Source organism: Phodopus roborovskii, unplaced genomic scaffold (assembly GCF_943737965.1).
Source record: "Phodopus roborovskii unplaced genomic scaffold, PHOROB, whole genome shotgun sequence".
Classification (NCBI taxonomy): domain Eukaryota; kingdom Metazoa; phylum Chordata; class Mammalia; order Rodentia; family Cricetidae; genus Phodopus; species Phodopus roborovskii.
The window spans coordinates 21590982-21618431 of record NW_026126571.1 but is presented as its reverse complement, the minus strand read 5'-3'; the positions used below and the strand labels follow the sequence as shown (position 1 = coordinate 21618431).

At 43.3% G+C, this 27450-nt stretch overlaps 1 protein-coding gene across 1 annotated transcript in view; it reads left to right on the top strand.

Moving 5' to 3' along the window:
• Positions 1-683: 683 nt before the first annotated feature.
• Creb5 (cAMP responsive element binding protein 5) overlaps positions 684-27450 on the top strand; it is a 385475-nt gene continuing 358708 nt past the window's right edge. Inside the window, 4 exon segments of the mRNA XM_051202852.1 lie at positions 684-828; positions 1302-1477; positions 1479-1553; positions 1555-1605. Of these exon segments, the coding sequence (XP_051058809.1) occupies positions 753-828; positions 1302-1477; positions 1479-1553; positions 1555-1605 (378 nt within the window). The 5' untranslated portion in view covers positions 684-752.

The following is a 27450-nucleotide window of genomic DNA, read 5'->3' as shown; positions in this document are numbered from 1 at the left end:
CGAAGTCTAAATCCAGCTCATCACTTGGCTCTTGGCTGAGATTCACCTTTCGCCTTCAGTAGTGACTCTCTCAGCTCTGCACACGCACCGTGGGGGGCCAGGGAAGGCTAGGGGTTGTGTGTAGCCCCAGTGACTGTGCCCAAGAAAGAAGTTATGCCCTTGAGAGTGCCGTGGAGAGGGCGGTGAAGTGTAGCTATACAGTGCTGAGAAGACAACATGCAGCCAACACTGCAATGAGGTCACAGCTGTCGCAGGCAAAGGGGCTGGGTATCTTCTGGGTGTGTGTTGTGGGGGGAGGTGAGCGTCTTGCATTTATAAGTGCAAAAGTCTCCCCCCCCCACCTCCGTTAGCGTCCGATTGTCATCAATCTTGCTCACACCCCAAACCTAACTCCTTTCCGACCCTACCGGCACTCCTTGTTGGAGAGCTCGTGTTCGTGTCTCCTGCGTGGCCCTGTCTGAAACCATCAGGATTGTTTCCAAGCTGACTCACACCACTAAGGTCGGGGAGCCGTGTTACTCGGCGCTGGGCTGTGCAAGCTGTTGCTTGCGCGGTCACAGGCGCCGCCGCCGCCGCGTGCACCCAGGTCCGCTGGAGAGGCGGGATCTAGGCGGGGCGGGAACGGGGCCCGCCCCCTCGGCGTGCGGGCCCCGCCCCTCTCTCCCTCCTTCCCCAGCGGACCGCAATGATTTAGAAGTTCAGGAATCCCACGTGACGTCACCGGGGGGGTGATGTAATGCACTCTAAATAGAATGTATTGTAATCTTTGCTCAGTCCAACGTGGTCCCTTCACCCGGGCTCGGCTCTTGCCTTCTCCACACTTGTTTGGTAAGTTCCTAAAAATACGGCGCGGCCACTTCTGGGGCTTTTGCATTTAGCCACTTTCGCTGCACTTGCCGCGCGAGCCGACTTGGGAGCGTCCTTGTTTGCAGGGGTTGGTTCTCCACTGCAGCCGCGAGGTTACTTGGTCCAACGGGCAGGTCACAGGGCAAGGAGTAGGGAAGATGCGATGCATTTCCCTTCCTTGAGTTGTGTTTGTAAACACTTTGGCGGATCAGAGGGAAGTCCGGCCCCAATTGTTGGTGGACTGTGGAGTTGTGCTGTGTCCTGTAGCCACCCGGAGACCCCACGCCGTTTCCGTCCCGGAGCGCGTCTCGGTGGTTGCTGCGCCGTGCGACTGGAGGGATGCTGAGTGGAGCCAGCGCCGTGTCCGACCCAGTGTGCGTGCGTGTATGGGAGCGCGCGTGAGTTTCCCTGACACGGGGAACAGTTATGAATCGGGGGTGTATGTTTGCCTCCAGAGCCCTGGCAAGGTGCGGAACCCTCCAGAAGTGTGGTCAAGCGGCGGTGGTGGTGGTGGCGGCGGCAGCAGCAGCGGCAGCAGCGGCAACAGAGACTGCGAACCAGGAGCTTCCCCCGCGTCCCCAGTTTCTCAGTGATGCAACGGAACCCCTGGAGAAAGTTTGCAAACTTCCAGCCGGTGCGGTAGAGACGCCGGGTCAACTAGGGGTGGTCAGGCGAGTGCGCAGGGGGCTTGCTCTCCCCCGGGTGCCCGAGCGGCCGCTGCCACTTCTCAAGACCAGCTGGCCCTGCCGGCTGCAGCTGGTGGGCGCACGCCCGGAGAGGGGTGGTTGCCCTTGAAGGGCACTTGACTTTCGCTCCAGGCGCTCCCGCTCGAGAGTGCTCCAGGCCCCTCGCCTTCATGCCTGCAGCCGCCTCCCGCCTCCGTCCCCTTCGAGCTGGCACTGTTACCTCTTCCGGGCTGCCGCCCCAAATGACAGCTGGGGCCCGAGCTGCGCTGCGCACAGGCGGTTCTCAACACGCTGCAATGGAACCTGTCTTTAAGCGAGATTCTCCACCGAACCGCTTAAACTTTTCACAAAGTTCTTAGAGGGTCCAGACAAGAAAGAGCCTAGATGCCCCTCCCACCCACCCCTGACACATCAGGGAGACAATATCTCCTATATCCCGCTTGTGGTGTGTGTGTGTGTGTGTGTGTGTGTGTGTGTGTGTGTGTGTGTGTGTGTGTGTGTGTGTGATAGATTAATTTCCAGGAGGTATCTAGTAGAAAAAGCTTCAACTTTCCCTGAATGAGTATCGCCCCCCACTTGATGCTGGTTCAAGACCGGGAACTGGAGTGGACTGCTTGTACATTTCGTTGTCAGAGTCTGCCTGCAAAGCTTGTTTGGTTTTTTATTTTTCCCTCTCCCTGACATGTGTCAAAGAATAAAGGCTGGCTACAGGTCCATTACGTCATTCTGCAGGCCAGTAAGTGTTTGATTAAGGGCTTCAGATACTCAAGGGTTCAGGGGCTCAGAATGCTGACAAAGCAACTCTGCTTTCGCTCCCCCAGGCCCCCCCTCCCCGCGCAATTGAGGGTTCCCTGGACACCGCTATTGCCCTCTCTTCCTCGACCCCTCCTTCCCCAACGCTCCCCCGCCCACCTCGTTATCACTGGGCCAGCCCCCGCCTTTTACAGTTTCCCTCAGGGGAATGCTGTCCCAGGAGTGAGCTTCTGGTGTCTGAACGCAGTACCTGATGAGCGCTCAATCTGCCCTTTTCTATTATTTAAGAAAGGCACTAGCCAGGCCCCTTTCCCCGGCGAGGATGCTTAGCCTAGACAGAAAAACCTCTGGAAAGGTTTAGAAGTCTTATATGCTAATGCCGTGTCCCTGCGGCGACTTAGGAAAGCAACACAGCTAAGAGCCAGGAGTCCAATGAACCCTGCAGCCCTAGGGGAAAGATGAAGGAGCTGACTAAATCAGGTTTAGCGGAAAGGATCTAGATTAGATGTTTAATTTCCAAAGTGAGGGGATGTGTGTGACAGCTGAAAGCACCATGCAATACATTGCTGCGTGTGGTACTTTCTTGTTCTTAGCCTTGAATTTCTGCCTGCAGAGGAAGTTAAATGCCCATTTTACAGAATTGAGTTAATATCTTCTCCACTGGCCCTTCAACACCAGGGCGACAACACCACTGCTGTGACTTGTTCAGGGGACAGAGAGCGAAACTTTTGGGGTGAGTGAAGAATGGTAGGCAGAATCAAGTATAAACAAACTCAGGCACAAGCTTTTGGCTGGAAGGGGACAGGGAACTTGTGTACTCCTTGATTTGGAGATGGGGGAAGCTAAATAAAGGAAAATTTATATTCTAAATAGGTGGCATTACTTGAAGAACACAACACGTGTTTTGGTATAATTAGATCTACTTTCTCTAACATGCTGTAGTTAGAGAGCAGGCTTTGTGAACTCCTGACTGGAGACTGATTGACACCCCTTCCTCAAGTTTGTGGCAGTATTTATTATTTATTCCTATCTAGACATGGAATAGTATAACTCCCTGTGCAATGCATGGGCATTGAAAATGTTAAACTTCTTGTTTGTGATGCAGAGACCTAAGGGGAAAATGGCCGGGTCATGGGCCCTGGAGAGTGTGATTAATGATCAGTGATTTAGTGATCAGTGATTAGTGGTTTTATTCAAACTGTTACCTCTGACCAGAAGCACACATCAGAGGATTAACAGGCTCTTTAGATAAATGCTCATTAGTGGAAGGGGAAAAGCAAAGATAATAGGCATGCACCCAGGGACAACTTTCGAAGAAAATCATTCCCGTCTTCAGAATAATAAGCTCTATTAACAGAAAGCCCTTTTAATTTAAAACTTGCTTTTATCTTGTAAATCAAAGTTAGATGTAAAAGTTTGTAGTGCCATTATAACCTAAATTTTCCCATATCCACTAGATGTGGATTATCCCAGTAGCGATATCGGTTTTTATTTAAATAAACAATTGGACCTTTAGAGTGGCTGAACCCTGACAAGCTTAGCTCCCAGGGTTGGAAGGTGTCCCCCCTTTATGGATGGAGATTGCACTTTGCTAACTAGATGGCGCACTGTTATTTGGTGTTGTGTGCTGCAGAGCACAGGGAGTAGGAAAGGAGCATGTAGCTGCTTGCGAGGTGTTCTTCAACACAACAAAGTTCATTCTGTGTAGGATTGGAGGCTAGACAGTTCTACAAGTTTTCAGTCACATTTTCCATGTCAGTTAAATCTGGGGAGTTGAAGGCTACTGGAAAAATTAGTCTCACTACTAAAAGAAACATAAAGAAGGAGGGGGAAGAAGGTACCAGAGTCCATGAGGGACCTCTGAGCTGCAAAGTGATTGAAGTACAAGGTTTGTTCTCTTTTTAGCTGAGAGCTAGTTCACAGTCTTCTCTGGTCTGAACCACTGAAGCAAGTGCTCAAAGATTTGTCTCCTTTCTGTCTGATCTTGCTGCTTAAAAGAAGTTACAAGCAAGAAGGGAAATTTTTGGTCTGGTGACTGCAGAAGGCAACACATCGCGGTTTCACTCTACGAGCCATGGTAAGAGCATGCTCATGTTTGGGAGGCAGATAAAAAGCCTTGTGCATCCCATCAGCGGAGGTCAGCCTTACATTCTCACAAACAGGACTTGGAAATGGATTTTTAGTTTGCATGTGTATGTGGTTTTTGCTGGGATTGGTAAGATTTTTGTGCAGGTGTGTGTGTGTGTGTGTGTGTGTGTGTGTGTGTGTGTGTGTGTGTGAGAGAGAGAGAGAGAGAGAGAGAGAGAGAGAGAGAGAGAGAGAGAGAGCTTTATTTCTGGAATTAAATGTGCATGAGCCTGTGCATTGTAGGGAAGCTATGAAAAGGGGCAAGCAAGGTGTCAGGTACAGTATTCCCTCCAAAATACTTTCGTGAGTCACTTTAATAAGTACCTGAGTTTTAGCAAGAAGGTGTTCTTTAAAAAGAAACCTAAAGATTAAAGACAACACAAAAATCCATTTCCACATTCAAGCTTAGACACAGGCTCCCCTAAAGAAGGGTGCTGTTAATTAAATATCAGTTTTACTTTAGTTTTCAACCTCTAAGATAACTCACTGTCTTCTCACACATTTACTCATTATCGGTCACTTACATCATTTTTATATAAATTTGTTATTTTAATTCCTTATGTTTGCATCAATATTTTATTCTCAGTTTTCCTCAGAGTAAATGCATTTATTCAGTCGATGACATCTCCAAGTCAGATTTAAAAAAAAATATATATATATATATAAATGGCTGAATTACCTTTCAGGCAGGACTCAGTTTTGTTTATACCGAGCAGTCAGTTTATTAGATTGATCCTGGAAAAAAAAAGGGGGGGGGAATCCATGCCTTCATTTCTATCTTGCTTTGAATAGGTGGTAAAACAAATGTTAGGCTGTTACGATGTTTCTCCTGTATAGCTTTCCAGTTGTAGACTATTTTTATTGTAACTATTTGCCAGTTTCTCACACCTGCATGACTGTGATCCAAACTGATGTCACAGTCCCAGCATCCCCATTTCCTACTGGGATTTACTTTTTAAAAATGATAAATCATTGCAGTGTTTGTCCTCGGTTGACAATTATTTTGTTGGAGTCTGATGGTGCCTGCATCCTCCAGATGTGAACGTCGTCTGTGCAGTTGATTTCCTTCTGGTTGTATTGTTAGACTGAACTGAGGATCTGAGTGGCCTTATTATTTTAGTCATTTTTCTTTTCTTTTCCCTTTCAAAGCAATGCTGTTAGTCACAAAATTAATGTGATCAAGGCTGGTGTTTCCCATCTATATGCTGCTTTTGCTGCTTGCAAATTGGATTTCTAAGGCATTTTAAGATTTTTTTTTTTTTTTTTTAGAGGCTGCTTTCTTGGATGAAGCTGGACAATGATCTCAGTCAATTCATTATCTTGTCCAGTTTGACTGCCGCTGTGTTATGGGAATCAACTAAGGGTTTTATAAATTAGTGCTTAAACCTTTAAATTGAGGACTGTTTCCAAACTCTGTTTAAAAGAAATGATACCATTGAGATAAGAAGATGAACAGCAGTAGCCTTGGATATTTAAACCTGGGAGATAAACCTCACAAAGAGCCCTTTTCCTGCTGCCATTTGTGAACTAAATGAGCTGTTTTGTCACAGTGCTCTATGCAGGGAGCCTGGCACTTTAAAGATGACTTCATGTGATGTGTTTACTACAGAATTATTAGATTTAGTAATGAACAATTAATACATATTTTTAAAGTACTCATTAGTTTTATAGTTGGGAATCACAAATGAGGAATTCAACATAAAGAGACTTTTTAGCAAGAGGGAAGGCTTCTTAGGATTTTCCAGGTAGTGATAGCACTCTTCCAAAAACACCAGGAAAATTTTGGAGAAACTTTGTGGGACTTTCAAAGAATCCCCAGAGTTCAGGGAAAATTGCCGAATGCCTGTGATGTGACATAAGATGCCAGTATACTTTTCCTAAAGGCTCAATCTATGTTCTCTTCCCTCTTTTAATCTGAAAATTAGGAATAAATGCACGGATTTGAAATTGAATATTTAAATTGATTTGTTCCATTGCCTTAAGGTTCATATTTCTAATCTCTGCCCCCTAAATTAACAAGAATGGAAAACTACCATGTTGGTATTTGATTTGACCTGATCCTGGAGGGAATAAAAGGTTTCTTTTTAACTCAGCCTGGAGACTTTGATGGTGGGTAGAAACCAGTAGCTATATATCAGTGCTGGGGGCAGGAAAGCCTTCTGGTCAACCTCTCCAATCAGTAGAGGAGACCCTGAAGCCTGTTTATTATAGTCCTTAGCTTTTCCAAGGCACATGCTAGAGAGTGGGAACAAGGTTTGAATGCTTAGCCCCTGCTTTCAGCTCAGAATTCTCTTTCTGCCAGGCAGGTTGCCTAAATGCCCCTGTTGGGGACCCATACAGCAGATGCCAAGGCTTTGGAAACTTTCCTCTTTTCAAGCCATTTCACCGGCAGATTTTCAAAGATAAGTTTTTAAAACTGACTTGACTGTCTTGACCAAACAAACTGTAGTTTCTAGTCTATATTTGCATATATATATACGTGTGTGTGTGTGTGTGTATATATATATATATATATGAAATGCTAATTTATCCAATATATATAGATTTTTTTTTAACCTTGAAGTCATCTTCATGATGACATTAAGCCTTACAAAACCTACTCACTCACTTGGGCTCATTTATTTTTGCCAGGCAACCATCTGCCCATCTGCAATATATTATGTTTTCCGAGTCAGCGTAGGAGTGAGTTTGGAGGTAAATACTATCCTGTGCAAAGTGAGTTGTCTGGAAGCATGGTCTTTGGGTATCATTGGCAGAACTTGACAGCTTATAACTAACAGGAATAATTTAGCAGCACAGAGGGCTCCAGAGCGCTGGGCATTTTCTTTCTGATTTAGGCTCTGCTGCCACCGGATTGGAGAACAAGAGTATCTAAACAGAAACCTTGAATGCATGCACTGTGTGTCATTTGGCTTGACCCACCACTTTCCTTTCCAGCCCTTTGCATTTTACATCAGAATCCAGGCCTCTTTCATTCTTTTATTACACCAAGGAGCCCCTATGTTGCAGGCATGATCTCTTAAATGTAACACATTTTAGCTGATTTTTATGTAACTCTCTTTGCTGGATTCCCAAGGGAGGAAAACAGGCAACAATAATAACAACAACAAAATATTATTTTTATTTAAATTAGCTGATGATTGGAAGAAAGATAAAGTGACCATGTCACTTTATCCAAACTGGAATTTTCTCTTTGAGCAAGCTTGGCTTCTAAAGCTCAGGATTCAACTTTTGCAACCCAGGGAGTAGAAGGCACTGGGGATAAAGTCCACCTCCTCTAGGGCACTGAGGTGTGACATGGTGACAGTTAGGGTGTACCTGATTTGCCTCACTGCAAGGACGACATTGTGACTCCTCAGAGTGGAAAACAACAGGGTTATGAATTCTGAGTCAAAAACAGCTTTCTGGATGCTGACAACCCCTTTTGTCAGTAGGTCTGTCTGTCTGGTCTAGTCTGGTATTTTCTTTCTTTCAGGGCCCTGTGAATGGTAAGCATGCACCCTTTATCACTGAGCTATACCCCAGGTGCAGGGTCATTTCTCCGCTGAAATGTAGCAAACAGTTCTCTTCCTCCATTCTTTGCATTTACTTCATGTTAATGTTTTGCTAGATTTTTTTTCCCATATCCATCCTTTCAGACTACTTCACATTCAGGAGTAGCTCTACAATGCAACCTCACAAATGTGTGCACAACAGAGAGGGGCTCTTTTCCCATAGATAACTCGGCTTTCTTGCCTGACCTTTGAAGAAATAATTAGTGAGACAAAACAGAGAGCACCAATTGGCAGTCACCAGTTCTACCCATCATTCCTAGCTCCACGGTGTTGTGCTCCCTATAGCAATGGGCAAAGGGAGGCTAGAAAGCCCCCCAAGTTGCACCCACCTTAGTGGATTGTACTGCCCGTGTCCCCTCTATTTTGAGGCAGGGACTCACTGTGAAGCTCAGGTTGCTCTCCAGCTCCAGGTCCTCATGCCCCAGTTTCCCAGTACTGTACTGATATTCAGGCGTGTGCCACCTAATCGGTCTGCTTTCCTCATTCATGCTAAACGAGCACTGGCTAAAAGAGTGCATTTCATCAAAGGAGGCAACTAGTGTCATGTGAAGTATAGAGAAGACACATTATAAAGAAACAGGAGTTCATTTTAATAACTGTTTGGCCCAGTATATCCCAAATATTATCAGTGCAAATTTCAACATATAACCAATAGAAAACATCAATGGGATAGTTTACATTCTTTTACATGTTTGGTATTACGACTTTGAACTCTGGGATGTATTTTACTATATCAGCTTTGGGTAGCCACATTTGTCAAGTGCTCGATAGCCACATGTGGCCAGTCACTACCATGTCAGACAATTCGAGTCTGTACGTGGCTCTTAACCATGGCAGCCCGAGGGAACTGTGACAGTTGTAGAAAACAATCTACAAGCTTCTTCTTGGCTATTCCTAGCTGATTGACTTGGGGTGGGGCTGGGCCTCTGTGAGCTTCTGAAGACCCTGAGGACTTTAGAGAGCTTGAGTTCTGACTAGTCTTAAAGAATCCTCTGCAAGGTGCTATGTATGATTCTGCCTAAGGAAAGAGACCACAAGGAAATCTTCATTCAGAGTATGGGGGGCAGCAAGCAGTGAATACAGGCATGCCTCACTTTCCAAAAACACAATTAAGGAAACATAATTAGGGGATGTTAAGATGGCTCAGTCAAGATGCTTGCCACCAGTCCTAAACACCTGAGTCTGATCCCCAGAGCGCATGTAATAGAAGGAAAGAACCAGTTTTGCAGATTGACCTCCATATGCACGCTGTCGCTTGTGCACACCCATAAACACAATAAAATAAATGAAGACACAAATAAATGCAGAAAATTAAAATGAAAACAGGGTGAAAATGAAACTACAGACTGACTCATTTAGAGATGACTCTAAGAGCCAGACGTGAGCTCTGTTATATATAAGCCCCGAACGTGGCTGTCTAGAACAAAGTGTTGTTTACATGCCACTTGCGGGGGGCCTCCATTTGGGAAAAGGTAAAGAGCCCCACAATTTGCTTATTTTGCCGGCTTACTTTCCTGCCCCTGGTACTACTTGCCTGTAGCTGTTTTGGGGAGGGGAAAAAAAAATCTTACTTCACTGAAGATATTTGGATCTTCTCTTCAAGCCTTTAACAAGCTTTGTGTCTCGCTGCCTAGACCAAAGTCACTTAGGGCAAGATGTTAATTATCATTTCCTAGCCCGAAGGCATTCATCCTATTTGTCACCTAACCCTTGAAAACATTTTAAGACTCAGTATTTCTCAATGAACATTGGAACAACCGATAATACTTACCTGTGTGTATTTACATACCTGTGTGTTTTCATGCGATTTCAGTACGCGCATCTACTATAGGATGCAGAGAAGAAAAATAAGGATCCCCTAGCTCTCCCTATATCTGTCTGTGGTGCCTGAAAGCAGCATTGCCTGTAGGGAAGAGGAGAGACCTCCTTGTCCATCCCTTGCAACTTCCTACTGCTGAGAACTTCTGCATTTCTAGCTTCCTGAGTAGATCCCCAGGTCTCTCTCCTTGCCTCCCATAGAGCTGTCTATATCCAAATGTGTGTCTATTGTGTCATCTGATCTTGGAGCTAATGGGAGAATTCAGCCTCTAATTATGAACATGTAGCTTCAACCCCATTTTATTGATGGAGAAACCAAGAAGTTGACAGGGCAAGCACTTTTTTTGCTCATTGTTTAAATGGGTGAACAGGACAAGAAAAGACCCTTAGATTTGTGAGTGCCATATCCCACAAATAGAAGGCTTCCTCTGTGTGGCCTGCAGGTGTGGATCTTCCATTTGATTTGGCCATTGTCTCTGTTCCTATCTTTATAATAACACTGTGATTCGTTCCCACACTTTCTTTGCACTTTAATGGTTTCTGTGCTTATCAACTCCCTAGCTTCAGGCTACATGTACTGGGATTGATTAACGAATGCATAAATGTATACTAACTTCCTAACATGGGATCTATTCTAAAAGTTGCAGTGATGCATCTGTTGTGAACCCGTGTTTTGGTTAGTTTCTGGGACAAACCTCCTCTCAGGCTATTTTGTGTGTGTGTGTGTGTGTGTGTGTGTGTGTGTGTGTGTGTGCGTGCGCGTGCGCGTGATCAACTGTTTTGGGGAGTGAAGAGGTCATTCATTGGGTAGGACAGATTCTGGTCTGGTCTCCTAGCACTGCTCAATAGAACACTTTAGCTCTCACCATCTTCCTTGTGACATCCCCCTACTTGATCTGGAACTGCCTGCTTTTGAGATCTGGGTTTTGTTTTCTTTCAATTAGTAATGGCAGTAGGTAACGTGTGGCCATAGTGGCTTTTGTATGTCTGTATCATCAGTGGGTGAGGCATACATTGTAATTAACACTGGGATTCATGCTCAACATCAGGGAGCAGTTATCCTATATTGTTTGCTAAGCAATATGTTAAAAGTTAAAACAACTTTGATATCTCTGTGTGTTTATGCTTACATAAAAATACATGTAAATAAAATCCTTAGGTGTTGAGGACTAACATGTTACTAGGGCATATGCTTATTTGGGAATTCACTTATCATCCATTTGCTTTTGTTTCTGTTTTGTTTTCTCTGGGACACTGTATAGCCCAGGCTAGTCTTAAAACTTGCTTGACCTCAGAATCCCCTACTTCAGCATCTGCTACCCCCCAAGTACTAGGACTACAAGCCTACACCATCATGCCAAGTATCATTATCTTTTGTTAGGATGCCTATGAAAAAATTGTTCCACTTTTTAGATCAAGTCTATTTGTAATGTTGGTTTAGGTACTTATGTCAATTAAAAGATATTGCTACACTAAAAGAGTCAAGATCATATTGAAAACATCCTCCTTCTTAAAGGCACCTTGCCTCAGCACACACTGTTTACAATTTCATCCTCTCATTTGCAAAGCCAGATGACTAACAATCACCATTCCTAGTGCTGGGCTCCATGGATGTCATAGGGTTGATGGTGCACGGAATTTTGGCACCATGAAGCAGCGTATAATTTGAAGTTGTACTTTTTGCTAAATACCCATGCTAATCCCCAAGCCATTCAAGACATTAAAAACCCAAACAGCAATGTCTGCTGTTTGGGTGGGAGGCAGTGCTAGAAGATAAGTACGCTGTTATTATTTTTTTTCATGTATTTTAGAAGCACTTACAAAATCCAGGGAGGAAACAAAACAACAACAACAAACAAACAAACAAACATACAAAACCCCTAAACCAAAAAACCATAACTCGACATGCCCTCTGGAAGGGCCTTAAACACTGGCATCTTTTTTATTCTTTCAAGAAATAAACACCTTTTTTAAAAGCATGAACATTCTTGTATCTTTAAAAGGAAGGCTGTAAGAGCGAATTGAATTGTGTGGGTGATTTATATTTAACGTTTAGTGCATATTTGAAAAACTCTACTTTGGAAGTCTTATGTTCTTTTGATGAGTTTTAGTTATTTTGAAAAGTAGAAGCTGTATAGAATATCGTTAACACTGGTGGGTAGTACACTTAAAAATCCTTAAGGTTTGTGTTATGTATATTTTACCTTAGCTACATGAAAGAGGACAAAGTTTGCTTGTACCTGTCATGTAGATATCATGGTAGAACGTAGAGAACATTTGGTCCATGCTGGGGTAGTGGCTTTGGTGTTTTAATGGGAAGGAAAAAAAATCTAAAGAGGATTTTTACTATTTCAAATTAAATCAGAAACGTGACATTGGAATACGTGTGTGCATGCACGCCTCTCTCTCTCTCTCTCTCTCTCTCTCTCTCTCTGTGTGTGTGTGTGGGGGGGGATGCATGTGTGTGGGGGGGGGCAAATGCATGTGATGTAATTCAGAGATGTAGGAAATCTCAGCAGCCAAGAGTTAGACACAGCTCCAAATGCCTCCTTTCTAGAGACTGGCTTGGATCAGGTTATGCCCTGTGTATTAAGAGCTCAGTCATTTAATTCATAAAACAACATTTCACCTTATTTGGTCACTTTTGTTTGGGTTTATTGATTGCTTTTCTTAACACAAGGATCAATGTGGAAAATCAGATGTGTCGGCTTTGTGGGTTATGAAAGGGACCAGAACCTTATCCCTCACAGGGACACTGGTGTGTGAGAAGATTCTTCAGGGACAGTGTAGAAACTTAAAGTTCTGAAAGCTGAGCCTGTGTGGAATGGTACAGGAAACTGCTGGAGCTGTTTGCCAGGGAAGGCGGGGGTGGGGGGGTAGGGGGAGTCGGGACAGGCTGGTGTGGGATACTGAAAAGCACTGTGTGCCTGATGAGCACTGTTTCCCTGACTTCAGAAGACATTAGGGACTGCAGAAGGGAAGGTGCCAAGCTTGCAGCCAATCTCAGGAGCATGGCTCACTGGGAAACCTGCTCAGAAGAAAACTTGTGGATCCAGAAGTAAAACCTCTGGGCTCAGTGACAGTTTAGGATCTTCTTAACACTCCAGTCACAGGAATACATCAACCTGAAAATGCTGTGATCAAATATGAGAAGCTTCATGAGATCCAACTATATGTGTTTGTGAATATATTCCATGTCCAATGGGCTCTTTATCATCATATTCATTTAATCCTGAGAGGATCAGACATATTTGAAAAACATATGCATCAGTACTAAACATGTGAACATTTTTTTCCTTGCCTTTAATCCTTAAGAAATTACTGTTGTTATGATTTGGATCTTGACTGTCACCCAAAGGCCATGGATTAAAAGCATGATCGCAGCCTGTGATAGCGTTGAGAGTAACGGGATAGTACTAGGGGATAATGGACACTTTATGAAGTGGGACTTGTTGAAGGAAGTTAGGTCACTGGAAACAACGTCACATAAATAGTTTTGCTCTGCCACTTGCTTCAGACTACGATGCACTGTCCCACCTCTGGCCCCATAGCATAGGAACCAACTGATCCAGGACTGAAGTCTCCAGAATCAGGAGATAAAACACAGCCTTTTTCATTTTAAGTCATTTGCTTTGGGGTTTTGTCATAGAAACAGAAAACTGAGGGACACCAGAGTAAAACAACAGCTTACACAGCATTTATTTTTGCATTGGAGGCAAAGGCAGATGAATCTCTTGAGGCCAGCCTGGTCTACAGAGATAGTTCCAGGACAGGCTCCAGAGCTACACAGAGAAACCGTGTCTCAATACCCCTCCCCAAAAAAGGAATTTTGAGTAGTCTAGAGACAGTGTAAAGAATATGAAGAAATCCAAAGGCTGTGTACACACGCTGTGCCATTGTGTATACAGGACATGATCATCTGAGGATTTGGGTATTTGCAGGAAGTCTTGGTACCATGGAGCCATAGGGCTCGACTCTTACATATATTAAGAAATGGCTGTTAAGTTAAGGCATAATGAATTAATGAACATATGCTAACATGTATAATTAAGAATGACTAATGTGTGTGTGTGTGTGTGTGTGTGTGTACATTTGTGCAGCTATGGTAACAGGGCAAGAGTGGGAAGTCAGAAGATAATTTTCAGGAATCAGTTTTATCCTTCTACCCTGTGGGTCCCAGGGATCTAACTTATGTCATTCAGGTCTGGCATGGTTACAGGAGGTGGCTTACTGCTTGCCTAAGGCTGAGATGGGGTTGGGTGATTGTAGGTGTCAGATAAGGGCACATGGTTTCTTTAGGGGTTGATGAAAGTGTTCTGTGGTAATTGTGATGGTCGCACACATTTGTAAATTTTAAGGGCATTGGAGTATGCACTTTAAATCAGTGAATTTCACGATTTATGAGTGATGTTCAATAAGCTTGTTAAAGAATGACAGTACATCCTGGAGCAAAACATTGGATTCTAAATTCAGTTGGGCTGTACCCTAAATAGGGTATTTCAGCATTAGTGCTTTTTATATTTTGACATGAATAAATATCAAAATGAGGAATGGAGAAAAGTTGGTAAAGTCATTATAGACCTCAGTAATAGGAAGGGCTGATTACCAACAATTTTATTGTTTGTGTCATATAGGTTCAATCCCTGCATTGCACCCTGGGTATTTTCTGCTAAGTGGCCTGGTGGTGTTCCTTAATTCTTCACACCATCATCCTCTTGTGTCAGCTCACACCCTGCCACACCCATTTCAGTGATGGCCACTGTTGTCCTCTGAACTCCAGCTTCTTGTACATCAGTGATGTTTCCTCTTTCCTTGGAAGACGTGAATATGTCATTACCAAGTATTCTGGACATCACCTACCATGTCCTCTATGTCCTTCATCCTTCTATTTCCCCCCCTCCCCCAATTCCTCTTTTACGCTGACAATTCAGGGGAACAGGATTACTCATCAAGTCTTTCTTGAGCAAACTTTCTCATTGCTTCAACAAACCTACTGAAGAGCCAGAATGATCCATTTCATAGGGCAAGGCTCACCAGTCAAGAAGCTTACACTATGTAACAAATCCAGTAAATGGATAAGTTGGGGCCTGGAGTCTGTTGTGCCTGGTCCCTGAGTATATATACTTTTTCCATTCTGCCTACTAGATGAATCTTTCCTCTGAGTGGCTTAGTATATCTCACTGGTCAAAAGCATCCTGTTTTGAGGGCCCTAGGTCAGTCCTCACTTCATCCCTGTAGCCTCTTCTCAGATTTAAGCCAGGCCCATGGTAAGCTGGGTTTTGTGTTGGATGACATTTGCCTTGTTCAAACTGACCCTTTCTCTGTAACATCTGGTAATCTCCTTCAGTACCTTCCAGCATGCAATACACACATACACCCATGTATCCTCCCACACCTACTTAGAGAAGCACTCTTCTTCAAGGCTACCAACCATCATCATTTCCAGATCTCCCAAGTGAAAATCTTGTACAAAACTTACTTCCTTATTATTCTGTTTTGCTTATTTGTTTGTTTATATAGTCCAGGCTGTCCTTGAACTCACTAAGTAGGCCAAGCTCACATCGTGATCCTCCTGCTTCTACCTTCCAAGTGCTGGGACTACAGGTGTGTAATACCACACCTGGCTTCCTATGAGTTAAAAATTGTACATTTTATTAGACTTATTTTTGTGTTTGTTGTTCCCTTAGATTTTGGGCTCCATATTGATGCCAGCTAAATCCCTCAGATTAGGTTTTCCTCACAAGCCTCTGTATGCAGTGAATGGTTACCCAGAACATGGAGTAGGTAATTCATTCATGTTGAGTGCATGTTATTATCCTGAGTTTTTTTCCACTAGCATAATTTTCTCCCATCAGTGCTTGCTGAGGATATGGGGCAAAGGGCAGGCCTAAGAGACTCTTTAGTCTTGCTGACAAAGGTTCCTTCCCGGCCATTTTTTTTTTTTTTAAATAAAACTTAAGGCTTAAAGAAACATTCGACTAATGAAGTAACTTGGTGGCAGTTTTTGCTTAGCATGCCAACGACCTGGCTTCTTTCCCCAGCATAGCAAGAGAGAGAGAGGAATAAAGGGGGAGAGGGAGGTAGGTAGACAGATGGGGGAGACAGAGATCTAAGGATGGGCTACAGTATTGATCACATCAACTCCCCCAACCTCTGGAAGCATGGAAGGAATGAGGAACTCTGTTTCACATTTCCTTGAATGCTTTACCAAGAAAAAGAACCCGATATTTGAATAGTTTTAATCACAATAGTGAGACATTTAAAATACTGCTTTCTTCACTTAAAAGTAAACCGCATGTATTTATACTGTTTTGAAAACTGTGATTATCACACTATCCCATGGAGTCACTCTACCATAATTTCTTAACCATCCTCTATTGACTGTTAAGTTTGCTGTGGATTTTTTAGAATGCTTCTTTTAAAAACACATGACCAGTCTTTTGGCAAGGGAGATGAATGCTCTGAAGATTTTAATCTCTTTCTATTATGTTGGTTGAAACAGATGACACACTTCTTTTAGAATTGAGCTTAGACAATGTTGAAACCCTTGGTCTACTATCAAGTTTATGATGGGCACTCCTCTACATCTTTTATTCCTTCTGTCTTTGCTCTTTTCTCTTAGCACTTTCTATTCCCCCAGAGTGACTGGGGCCTGGATGCCTCTCCCAGGAATAGTTCTGCCTACTGCAACGCCTCCTCTCTTCCCCCAAATCCCCTTTCTCCTAGCTAGACCTCTCTCTCTAAGTCATGTTTCCCCAGAGCTTCCATGAATCTTAGAAAAATACCCAGTACTCAATGTTTTCCTGTGTGTGTGTGTGTGTGTGTGTGTGTGTGTGTGTGTAGGTGTGTGTATAAGTGAGAGAGAGTATGTATGTGTGTGTGTGTGAGAGAGTATTGTGTATATGTGTGTGTGAAGTGTGTGTGTACAGGGTGCATGTATGAGTGTGTGTGCAAGTGAGAGAGTGGGTGTGAGATGTGAGTATATGTATAGGGTGTGTGTATGAGTGTGTGTGCATGTGAGAGAAAGAGGGAGAGAGAGTATGGTGTGGGACTGAGGTAGAAAGATTATATATTTTTTTGAAGACTTCTGGAGATGATTATACAGGCCCAGCAAACCTCCAGGTTCTAAGCATGTAGCAGTCAGCCAAACAGATACAATCTTTGAGCAAGTATTTATAAATGGGTCATGTATCACAGAGTGTAAGGACTCTAAAGAAAGACAAAGCTGGGCATGAGGACAATGTCTACTCTGTGACCTCTCTCATGGGATAGTCCTGGACATAGAAATCTATTGACCAGAGTCACAATTTCTGGGAGATGATGGCCTGTGGAGTATTCTAGGCTACTGTCACAAAAGCCAGTGTGTATTTGCTCTGTTTGAGCAAATGCAAGGAAGATTTGTTAAGACTGTGAAGAAAAGTGATACATTGTGGAATATCTACATGCTGTGGGCACTAAGCATCCATCTCAGCAGAATGGGAAACCTTACATAGCTGTGGGTAGAGATTCATCAAATACAGTTCCCCTAGAAACTGAAGAGGTTTTGCAAAGGAACAGATATCAAATGATGCAGCTAGTTGAGTTGCCTCCTGGTCATACCTATTTCTTTTGAAGACCTCTCTCCTGGGACTGATGACCAGATTCTATAGAAACGAGGGGGGTGGTATGGACTGGGAGATTCTAGGAGGGATAGTAGGAGTTGGATTTTGGCTGATAGTAGAATGGACAGGATTTGCTGATGGATTGGTGTAAGAGTGAGTAGGGAAGATAGCAAGGCTTCTAGCCTAAGACTGGAAGAAGGAGCTGCCATTGGCTGAGATGGGGAAGATGTGGATAAAATAAGCTGAGAGGTGGGGAGCTCAGTTTCAGCTGTGTTACATATGAGATGCTGTGTGTGGAGCTTAGGGAAAGGGCTGGTGCTGCAGATAAAGTTAAAATTGGAATCTCAGTAGTAGTTATCATAGAGGCACCCTCACCCGACAGCACATGGACCTTTATTCAACAGGCTCCAGAATGCCCAAGTGTCAGGTCCTGGGAAATCAAGCCTTTCTCAGCAGGACCCTTGTATAAGTTGTCCCTTCCACTTAGATAACTCCCCAGTTTCCCCAGTTTTTAACTTAACTTGGTTCACTGCTACCTTTTTGGTAGCATTTATCAGTTGTCAGTTTCATATTGTTTGTGTAGTTTTTAAGTAAAGTAAGAAAAAGGAACAAAACAAAACAAACCCCCCAAAACTAAAACCCATGTTTCCCCTAGAATCTGCGTTCTGCAGTGTTGGGGATCAGACATGCTTTGTTCAGCTCTATTCTGCCAGTACTTGACAAATGAGTGGATGACTGTTCTTGCACCTAATTATTTCTTATCTTCCTGAAATGCACACTGGGGATTCCTTAATGTCTCATGTGCCTTTGTGAACAAACACTTCCTTACTAGGGATTGCCGAGGAGGGACTGAATCACTGCAGAGGCTGAGTGATCACTTGACTGTGAAACTTTGCAAAAAAGAGTTGTAGAACTGTGCCAACGTCCTATCAATATCACCCCCCCCCGTTTCCTTGTGGGCATCTTAATTGCATCTCTCTGGACTCCTCCCTACAACCTCCCTTGGTACTTTAGAGTGACCTTTGACATACCTACCACTTACTACTTGCCTCTGTGTTGGGGCCAATGAAGGCAGACCTGGCAGGCAGCCTAGATGGGGGGTGGGATTCCTGTGAGGGCTTAGGGGAATCTGAGCCACAACAGATGACTTGCATTGTGAGGCTTAGAAAGCTCTTCCCCCTGCATCCTGAAGATTATTGGAAATAATTCCCTAGGGAAGAGAATTGACTTACCAAGAGAGGGTTGTTAGGTTAGGAAAAGAGCCCAGGTCCTTTGTCCTTGGCAAAATGGAACTCTCTATAAAAGACAGGATTAATTGTGGAAAGGAATTCCTTACTGACATTAAAAAGCTGGTGTGAACTATCAGAGGTGCCTCTGTTGTTTGGGAATACATGCACTGTTTCCATGAAAAAACATGTTTGTACTGACTGATTCATGATTAGGAATGTATTCGTTGGGGGAGTTTCATGAAAAAGGTTCATGCTGAGTGGGAGATATTCACAAAGCAAGTGTCTGTAAACCTCCACAGGAGATGGTACCTGGGAAGCCATGGTGAGGGGGAGAGAGAAGTTCCTTGCATTCATGGAACTTAAAACATCTCCTCCTCAGTTTACACATTCCATAGCCTTTGTGAAAGAAGTGGTTACGAATGTGGAGTATTAGGCTTTTGAATGGTCACTATGACTAATGCATCAACATCACTACCATTCCATCTGAAAAGAAATCCTGTATAATTATTGCTAATTGTGAATATTGTCATGTTATCAAAAGTGTTATTCTTACATTTTAGGCAGCCAGATTTCCTTCACTATAATTCCAAAGAGGGGAAGAAACCATGAGGTGTATAGTTTGGGTTATAAGCAATTGTTTCAGTTAGCTGTTGCTGTGTAACAAATGTCCTCTTCCTGCCCTGCAGATGGCATACGGTTTCTGTGGGTCATGAATCTGAGTATGACTTCCCTGGGTGATCAGGTTTTCATAGGGCTACAAACCAGATGTCTGTCAGGACTATAGATCTCCTCTAGCCAGAATTGGGGGTGAGCTACTGGCCAGTTCATGTGTCGGCTGCAGGCCGTGGATAATCAGATCTGAACTTCTTGTCTAGCTGTTGTAAGGCTTTGCATTCTCACTGGCAGTGGCATGTGGCATGATTTCCTTACTTCTGATGTCTTTCTATAGAGGCGGTCATACCTGGCAGCTGGCTTCCCTAAGAATAAGCAATGGCTCCACGAAAGACAACAGGGGAGGGAAAAGTCTCAGTCTCCTTTTGTCACTAAATCTCACAAGCAAAACCCTATTCCGTTAGCCAGAGTCTTCGTTAGAACCAGGCAACAGGTCTAGCCTCTACTCAAGGGGAGGAGATGATGTAAGAAGTGAGCAGAAGACAGAGGGACACAGATAGTCTGCCCCAGCATGTTTGCAGTAAGCATCTCAAACTGACTTTTATCCAGGGCATTACTGACCAGTGGAAATTCACGGAATAACAGAATTCTGCACCAAGGTATACCTAAGTCATGAGCTTAGGACAGATAAGGGAAGTTGGGAGTAGGGACATTCTAGATTTTGTTGGAGTCAGTAAGGAATCCTGATTCATTCTTATACTTCTGTCTCTGACTCATGTTTGGACACCTACCACCTCTCTGTTGAAGGGAGTATTTTTTTTTAAAAAACTACTCTTCACACAGTGAAGTAAACACCAGTTAGTATTTCCTGAGCAGGAGTAGCAAGAGCATGAAATCTGGGACATGTTTCAGTTACTAGTTCAGGCCCACATCCAAGCACTGCATTCTTTCCCACCCATACCTGAAAGCAAAGCTAATGTCAGTTTGAATATAACGAGAAGGAATATTGCAGGTATAAGGAATCCTACCAATATGCAAATGAGGGATATTGCAGTGGTTTAAAAGAGAATGGGACCGACTGTAGAGATGGCTGAGCAATGAAGAGCACATGGCCTTTCTTGCCTCTGTGGACACCGGCAGAGATATGGTGCACATACCCTCACACAGGACTGCACACATATACAACATTTGAAAGAATGAAAGAGAAAAGGGAAAAAAGTGATCCAGGGACAAATGCCTGGAGACCTGGGCAGACATCTAGTCATGTGAAGGCTGGATAGCCTCGTGCAACACAAGTTTCAATGTCAGTACAAACAGCCAGACACTGCAGGATTTGGGGTGGCTGCAAATAGCTGTGCATTTCATTTATTTTGTTTTTACTGTGATTCTGATTACATTGGCTATATTTCATCTGGTGAGCTGCTTTGTTTAACATTGGGTGCTGCAATTACACCACCAATTTTATGCAGCTGAAGTGATGTGTGTTGCATCCAGCTGATGGCCAGGGCCACATGGAAGATACATTTGGAATGAGGCTCCTATATGACAAGATTCCCACTTTTCCCGTTAGTTCACATGGCAGAACTTAGAGAGGTTCATTCAGAAAAACACTGAGTGGAGGGTGCCTTGGCAGATTCTGTGCATATTTCCTTAAACAAACAATACCTTCTTGGTTGTGTCATCGATGGCTGTTGCCCGCATGCCATCTTGCAGCTCCTTGGCAAGCTAGCAGGCATTTAGGTGATTTGGCTGTGGTCGCCTGATTATTTTAGATGAGAGTGCTCCATGTAAAATGTTGTTGGACACATCCCTTTCCTTCAGATCCTGCCCCGCAAGCACACCCTGGAAAGAGTCAACAGGGGGAAGGAACGCTCTAAAGCTCTAAACTCTGGAAATAACTGATCCTTCCTGAAATATACATGCTGGTGTAGTCTCCTCTGAGTCAAGACACACCTTAGGATCCTCCTGGGGTGGCACACACCTCTCCTCCCAGGATTGAGGTGGGGGTGTGGGTAGGGTGGAAGGTAAACCATTTTGCTTGCTTTGTCCTTGGTGTTGTGAGGACCTTGCAGAGCATCCTTCATCAGCCTCCTTACTTTTCTCAAAAGAGTCACTCCAACAAGTGAACCTTGCTATCCTCAAAGCTCAGTGCCTTATGAAGTCAAGGCTTTGCCATAATGCAATTTAGCCTCTGACCTCTAGCCAAGACTTGGGTATTATTATAAAAGGGGGAAATGTCAATTTGCTAGGTCAAGCATTGTTTTAATTTAGCTTTTATTTGATTAAAAGGGGGAATTGAACAGTTTCCTGTACAAATTGTCTATGTCTGTCCATATAGTCTTGGGCTGTTTTTCTTTCAGAATATTAGTAGCTCATGGAAATTTACTTTTTGAACTATGGGAAGGTTATACAAAGCTAACCTTCAAAACCTTCAACTTTTAAAAACAAAAATATAGCCCTATGTGTGTGCATGTTTGTGTGTATGTTCCTGTGTGTGTATGTGTGTGCGCGTGTGCATGTGTGCATGTGTGTGATCCCCTGTGTGGAGGTCAGAGGTCAACCTCCATCATGTTCCTTGGGCATAGCCTGGCTTATAGTTTTAGATTGTTTCTCACTGGCCTGGAACTGTGGGCTAGGAAGGCTGCCCTCCAAAGTCCAGGGACATGTCTTCCTCTACCTCCCCAGTACTGGGCTTACAAATGCACGCCATCATGCCTGGCTGTTAAAGTGTGAGTCCTCGTGCTTGCAAAGCAAGCACTCCTCAGCTGAGCCATGTCTCCGGCCCCAGCCCTATGCTTTTAGTGCTAAAGGGGTATTTCAGAGCGTGTTTGTGGGTCTTAATTCCTGGCCTAGCATTTTATTTGTGAATCTTTACATGCATGTCTTTATGTAGCTTATCCCATTTCAGCTTGCTACAGCTGCAGCACCATTAATCTCCCTTTTATTTTTCTATCCTTCTACTGCAATAAAAATTTAGAAAGATCTGAACCTCGACTTATCTCTCTTCACTCAACTCCACTCTCTTGTGGCAGCCTGCCAGAGAAACCGCAGTCTGAAAGGGACAGCCTATGAAAACTGAAGGGGACCAATAGTGCCAGTTGGGAGGAATAGTTGACAGACAAAAAGGACAGCTTCTGACTTATGGCACATGAGGCAGGACCTCCCCCTGCCAGCTGGTTGTGTGAGTAGGAGATGCTGGAGCAAGGATCTCAGGCGCCTCCCATTCTGTCCCTCAGGCCCATCTCAACCTCATCATCCCTGCTACCTGGTTTTACGATGGAGATAATTGTGCCTCTCAGGTATCCACTAATTAATTATCCTTAGAAACTGAAAATAGAGTTACTAATTATAATGATTGGGACATTAATTTATTCATTTTTATAGGATTTTAATCAAATTCAGCACCCAGATCCCATTTCTTGTGAGAGTTTTGTTTTCTTATTATCTTCCCAGCCTTCTTCACAGTGTTTATTTTACCCCATGTTAAGTGAATTCCTTAAAATACAGAACTTTGAAAATTTGCTGGGATTATTTGGAAATGTTTTAGAATTCCGAGAGGAGGGACTGGCAAAGTGAATCAATTTTAGGTTCACAATAAATCACTGTACAATAAGATGGCTAAATATTCGATTTCATTGTCATTTGATTATGAAAGAGCTGATATCCGAGACAGTTGAGTTTTAAACCACATTAAGTTCCTGTTCTTCAGTGTGAACCATATCATCAGGGGTAGTTGTTTTACTGGTCAATAACTATACCTGACTATCACATCTTACTTAGATCTTCACCAGGGAACCTTGGTGGATGGAGACAGTTTAACCAATGGCACGGGGTGGGGCTGTCTGTATTGTCCAGTTTTAAGTTTGGGACTATGGGTTAAGAATCTTTCTGTAATCCCACAAAATAACAGAATTAATGTGGCTCTGAGGTGACCATCGTTGAAGAATATATATTTAGCCTCTGCGATGCTTCTTGAATACTGCTACCTAATTTTTTAATTTAGTGATTGAGTGTCTTATTTTTCTTTATTGGGCATACATATCTTGTAAGGGTAGGGACAGACTGCCAAGGGCTGTAATTCCTCTAAAACCAAGAGGGTTGCGTGTATGAAAAATGTTGCAATTATTACCTAGGCCGCCCAGGTTTTCTTCTCCTCCCCTCCTCTTCCCTCCTCCGTTTTCCTCCCCTCCTTCTTCCTTTTCTTTTCTCTGTCCAACCGACTCCTCCTATAACCAGTTGTCTCTCCAGACACTCAGATAGCTGCAGGCTATCTCAGTTGTTCAATCTGCAAACAGAAGGATGATACCTTTTGTCTGGTAGCTCAAGCAATGGGAACTCACTAGGATGGAGAGGATAGTTCAAAGCTTTGTTTGGGCCAGTAAAATTTCATTGTCATTCTATAAGGATGTCGTCCTCCTCCCCCCCCCCCCGCCCATGCATTATGGTCAGTGGAGAAGTGTGCTCTGACCTTTCCCCCTCTTTTTTTGGGGGGGGAGCAGGGAGATTTTGCATACTGATAATAGGCAAGAGTGGACTTAACAGAGTTATTACTGGATGTTTTCAGTTTTTCCTGGGCTGATTTTCACATGAATGTATAACCACTCTCTTAAATTTAAGTGTCTGTAGTATCATCATCCTCATTCAGAGAAATGATTCAAATATTTATTTATTGTGCAAAAGGCCAGTTTCATACTGGAGTCAATTTATGTTTGAAACGATCTCATTTACCTGAATGAGGAACAGATATTTATTTTCAGGGTAAGTGGTGGGGTCCTATAATTCTCCTGTGACAGATGAACCAAACACTGGGCTGTAAATTATACTTGGCTGGAAGAGGACGCTGTGGGATAGAGCGATGTCTCTGCTGCGGCTGGTTCCTCTTGGGTTGATGCTGAGAGCTGGAAGATTGGTGACTCTGGGATTTACCTAGAAAATGAAAACTATTCTTGATAGAAACCAGAAAGGGGTGAGTAATACCTTATATGTGTGTTTATATTAGAAAGAAGGTAGCAGATGGAGTGTGGATCTAGCATGTCTCTGGACCAGAGACTAAAGTATCACACAACATGTCAGAGTGGCCCCTGGCATTATGGTTTATTTTCAAAGACCTTTTGATAATACCATTAAGTTCTTTCCCTTTGTTTTATTTTAAAGTGGCCCTTCACTGGGTTTCATTAATGTGTCACAAAGTGGGATTTTCTGTTGTTGTTTCTGTGAGCTTTCAGTCTCATAAAAATTAAATGTGTGCATTCCTGTAACCTGATATGCCCTCTCCAGTAAAAATCAATGCTTCTTGCCCTTGCAGCTTGGGATGCTAGGTCTGATGCAGGCCGTGTGGGATGTGTACATTTGTGCATATGGCCTTTCATGGCCCATGTTTTCTAATGTTTCTTAAACACATATGAGATGTCGACGCCAGTCACAAACAATCTGTTGACTCTGTTTAGCCTCTTTATGTATTTGCTAGAAAACAAGGAAACACTTTCCTTCCCCTACCTTGCCCTGTGGAGTGGGCAGGGAAAGGGCTCAGTTTATTGCTTGTGAGTATATTATTCCTTTTGTTGAGGGGCAAGAACATCTAAAGATGGGTTTCCGCAGGGGCAGCAATATTTAAAACAAGTTGGTTCATTTTGAAATGATTTGCTCATGCTTAGATTCAGTTGCCATCCACCAACCAGATTGAATATTTTTTTTATAGAGATTATACAATGTTGACTTCTAGGTTTAGATTCCTAAGTGGATCAAGGAATATAATTCTTGAAGATCCCATGTGGACCAGTCATTGTTTCTGATACATAGGATCAGCCCAGCCTTCCATAGCATTTGCTTGTGAAGTTTCAGGATGGGTTACCAATAGTATGGAAACTGGGTAAACAGTTGGCCTTTACTTCCATGTATACATTATTGAAAACAGTTATGCAGTGTGCTTAAAAGACCTTAACTTTCCATGATATTATACCGTATGACTCTTATTAATTATACAGCCAAAATCTGTTCCAGGGAACAGGGGTATGTATATAATTCAAATTTGATAGATAGCTTTTAGGCTCAGGGTAAATGTATAAGCCACCATCCATCCACCCCCATGTGAGCTTTTCCAGTTATTTAGGAGCCATTGTGGCTAGGATGCAATGGGATGCATCATTCATGCATTGACTTAAGTGCTCACTGGAGTCAGGAGAAACAAAAGCAGTAGAACCTTCCCAGAGGACACACTGTCAGGGACACACTGTTGGGGACACACTGTTGGGGACACACTGTCGGGGCCACAAGGTCGGGGACACACTGTGTTTTCTAATACTGTTTCATTTGAGAGGGGACACTGTCAAGCTCTTTCAGCTCAAGATAACTAAAGTTCAACATACAGAGAACCTCAGAATATAGCTCTCTATTGTCATTCAACTCAACCTCCTTTCTGGAGTTCCTTTGCCTATTGGACCTACTCCTTTCACACCACCCAACTCACTGAACAACACTAGGGTTAGTTCATTGTACAATGCTAGAGATACCCCCACCTTCTGTGTATAGAAAACCTTTTAAGCATGTCCAAAGGTAAGCAGTGTCATGGAGGGGGACACTGAGGGGGGACACATAACAAATCAAAAACAAACAAACAAACAAAGTCTTTCAACTAGACATTCATACCTGAGAGTCTACTGTCTACCCTAAAGATGGCCCAGGGCTGGGGTATGAGCAAGTAGATCTATTGTGTCATCCAGAAAATGGCTTTCTATGTGGGTATTGGGGCACAGAGGAAATCACCCATCCCAGCTTCTTATCAGCAAAGGGCTTTGTTTTTCCTTGCTTTTTATTTAGCTTTCCCCCACTACTTGATACCCTTTAACTTTTTCTTTTCATAGTATTGGCACTTGTAATTATCAATAAGGAACTGTGGGAAACATGAGACCATAGTGTTACCATAGCAGATCTAAGTTCAAAAACTCCGCATTTCATTGGCAAGTGAAGCTTTGTTGCACAGAACAGGAACTATTTAGACATATTAAGGTTTTGGAAATACTAAAAATAGAACCGACCTTGGTTATTACTTTCACAGACCTCCTTGGAATCCAGAGACCCCCAAGTGGGGGGAACAGCCGGATTTAGTGATTGCTATAAATTCCCTTTGACTCCAAGCAATCTGTGATTCGTGAACGCCATTGAAACAATAAAACTGAACACTTAGAAATGGACTCCCAACAGTGAGCTATGAAATCTAGTTTCAAAGCCTGTGGGGTGGGAAGAGAGGCAAAAAGAACTGCCCCCAAGATGTGGTGAGTGGAGCTGTGCCCCACAATTTCCTTAGTGAGTGACCAAACACAGAAATATTTACTTCTTAGCCTTGGCCACAAACAGGCCTAATTATCTGTGAGTATTGTTTAAACTCAAACATAAAAACAGACCCTTCATTGATTTTTTTTTTTCTTTTCTGAATCCATGTGGTTTTATGCTACCCTTCTTCACACTGCAGAAAACTCAAAACTCTGCTGGATTTCAACTGCCCGAGGGATAAAATTCTCCTTGAACTGTTGTAGAAGTTTTTTCATAATATGACCCCAATCTTCACCTGATGCTGCTCTGTGTCTATCTTGAGAAGCTTCTATAATGAATTTTCCGTGATCATGGTTAACAACCCCAGCCTTTGCACAAGCTGTTCTCTAGGCTCATCTGTGTTGAACACATGCTGCCTATTGAGGTTCTAGTGTGTACTGCATCCAGATGTTTAAATAATCTGTCTAGTGAGGTCTAATTGTGAAAAGGAGGAAGCTGGCTCAGAAAGGGAACACAGATTTCTGGAGGTCACATACTATGTGAAAGATGTAGTCTAGATTTGAACCTACTACTTGAGGCTCCGTATTCTATGCTACACTACACATCTCTTAAAATGACACTGCCAAAGGCAAAAGATTCCCCAAGTCCTCAAGCAGCAGTGACATTAGCCTTCCAGTTGTTAAGATTCTTTGTAGCCTAAGGCACCTAGGTAACAGAATTTAACAAGTTACCCTGATTTCCTTCTCCGCAACTGAGTGATCTTGGAGTAATCTGGAGAGGGAGGTGTTCAACTTTGATTGCCTAGAACTTTGCAAAATGTCTATGACCTGGCTTATCCTGAGTTACTCAAAGGAGTAAATGAACAGATCCAGAAGCACTGGCCTGTGTTGGAATGGGCCGGGGGGTGGGGGTGTGGAGGCTGGTATCATCTTTCTCCTATGTGCACTTGGGATAT